The sequence below is a fragment of the Morone saxatilis genome, unplaced genomic scaffold (assembly GCF_004916995.1).
Source record: "Morone saxatilis isolate NCDOM2014 unplaced genomic scaffold, NCSU_SB_2.0 Contig23, whole genome shotgun sequence".
NCBI lineage: Eukaryota > Metazoa > Chordata > Actinopteri > Moronidae > Morone > Morone saxatilis.
Genome location: NW_023339796.1, coordinates 16799352 through 16799957, shown reverse-complemented (window position 1 = coordinate 16799957; position 606 = coordinate 16799352). Strand labels below are relative to the sequence as shown.

Here is a 606-nt window from a genome sequence, read left to right as displayed (position 1 = left end):
CACACACACACACAGCTTCATGCAACTTCCCAGCTTCTCTTATACCTTAAGTCTCAAATGTAGCATCTTTTTTCTGTTTCTACTGTTCAAATCTAAAGCCAGGACATTAATAATATCTTTTAGAGCAGCCAGTGTAACAACAGCATCCAGAAAATCAAAGAAAACTAAGTTTACCTCCAGGAAGCTGTCGATGGCGGGAACAGGATACAGCATGATGAGGAGGAGAAAAGTATACAGACCAATGCAGGACAGCATGAACGGCCCTAAAAATACAGAATTTCAGTAACACTAGATTAAATCAAATTATTTTTGACTTGTAAGCACATTACACATATATATGAAAAGGGATTAGTTAGTTCCAGTGGAGACTGTAATTGTACACAGTTGTATGTCAGTATGAAGTAAGTAGGAAAATGAATTAAAATGAATTAAAAATTATAGCTACATAGAAGAATTGCATTACATTACACCTTTAAAAGAAAGAAAACCTAAAAATAATTGCAAATTAAACTTGCTCTGTGCCAACAGTATTAAATGAGTCTTACAGTTTTTGTAGCTTGGCTGTCTGAAGGGCTTTCCCTTGGAGAAAACGATGGCCACGGCCAA

The 606-nt window shown here is 36.0% G+C and overlaps 1 protein-coding gene across 1 annotated transcript in view; it reads right to left on the bottom strand.

The window, feature by feature from the left end:
- LOC118334990 (probable cation-transporting ATPase 13A3) overlaps window positions 1–606 on the bottom strand; it is a gene marked incomplete in the record, with an annotated part of 20287 nt that overhangs the window by 2879 nt on the left and 16802 nt on the right. The window contains 2 exon segments of the mRNA XM_035671143.1: window positions 175–263; window positions 546–606. The exon segment at window positions 546–606 is cut by the window's right edge and continues 21 nt beyond it. Of these exon segments, the coding sequence (XP_035527036.1) occupies window positions 175–263; window positions 546–606 (150 nt within the window).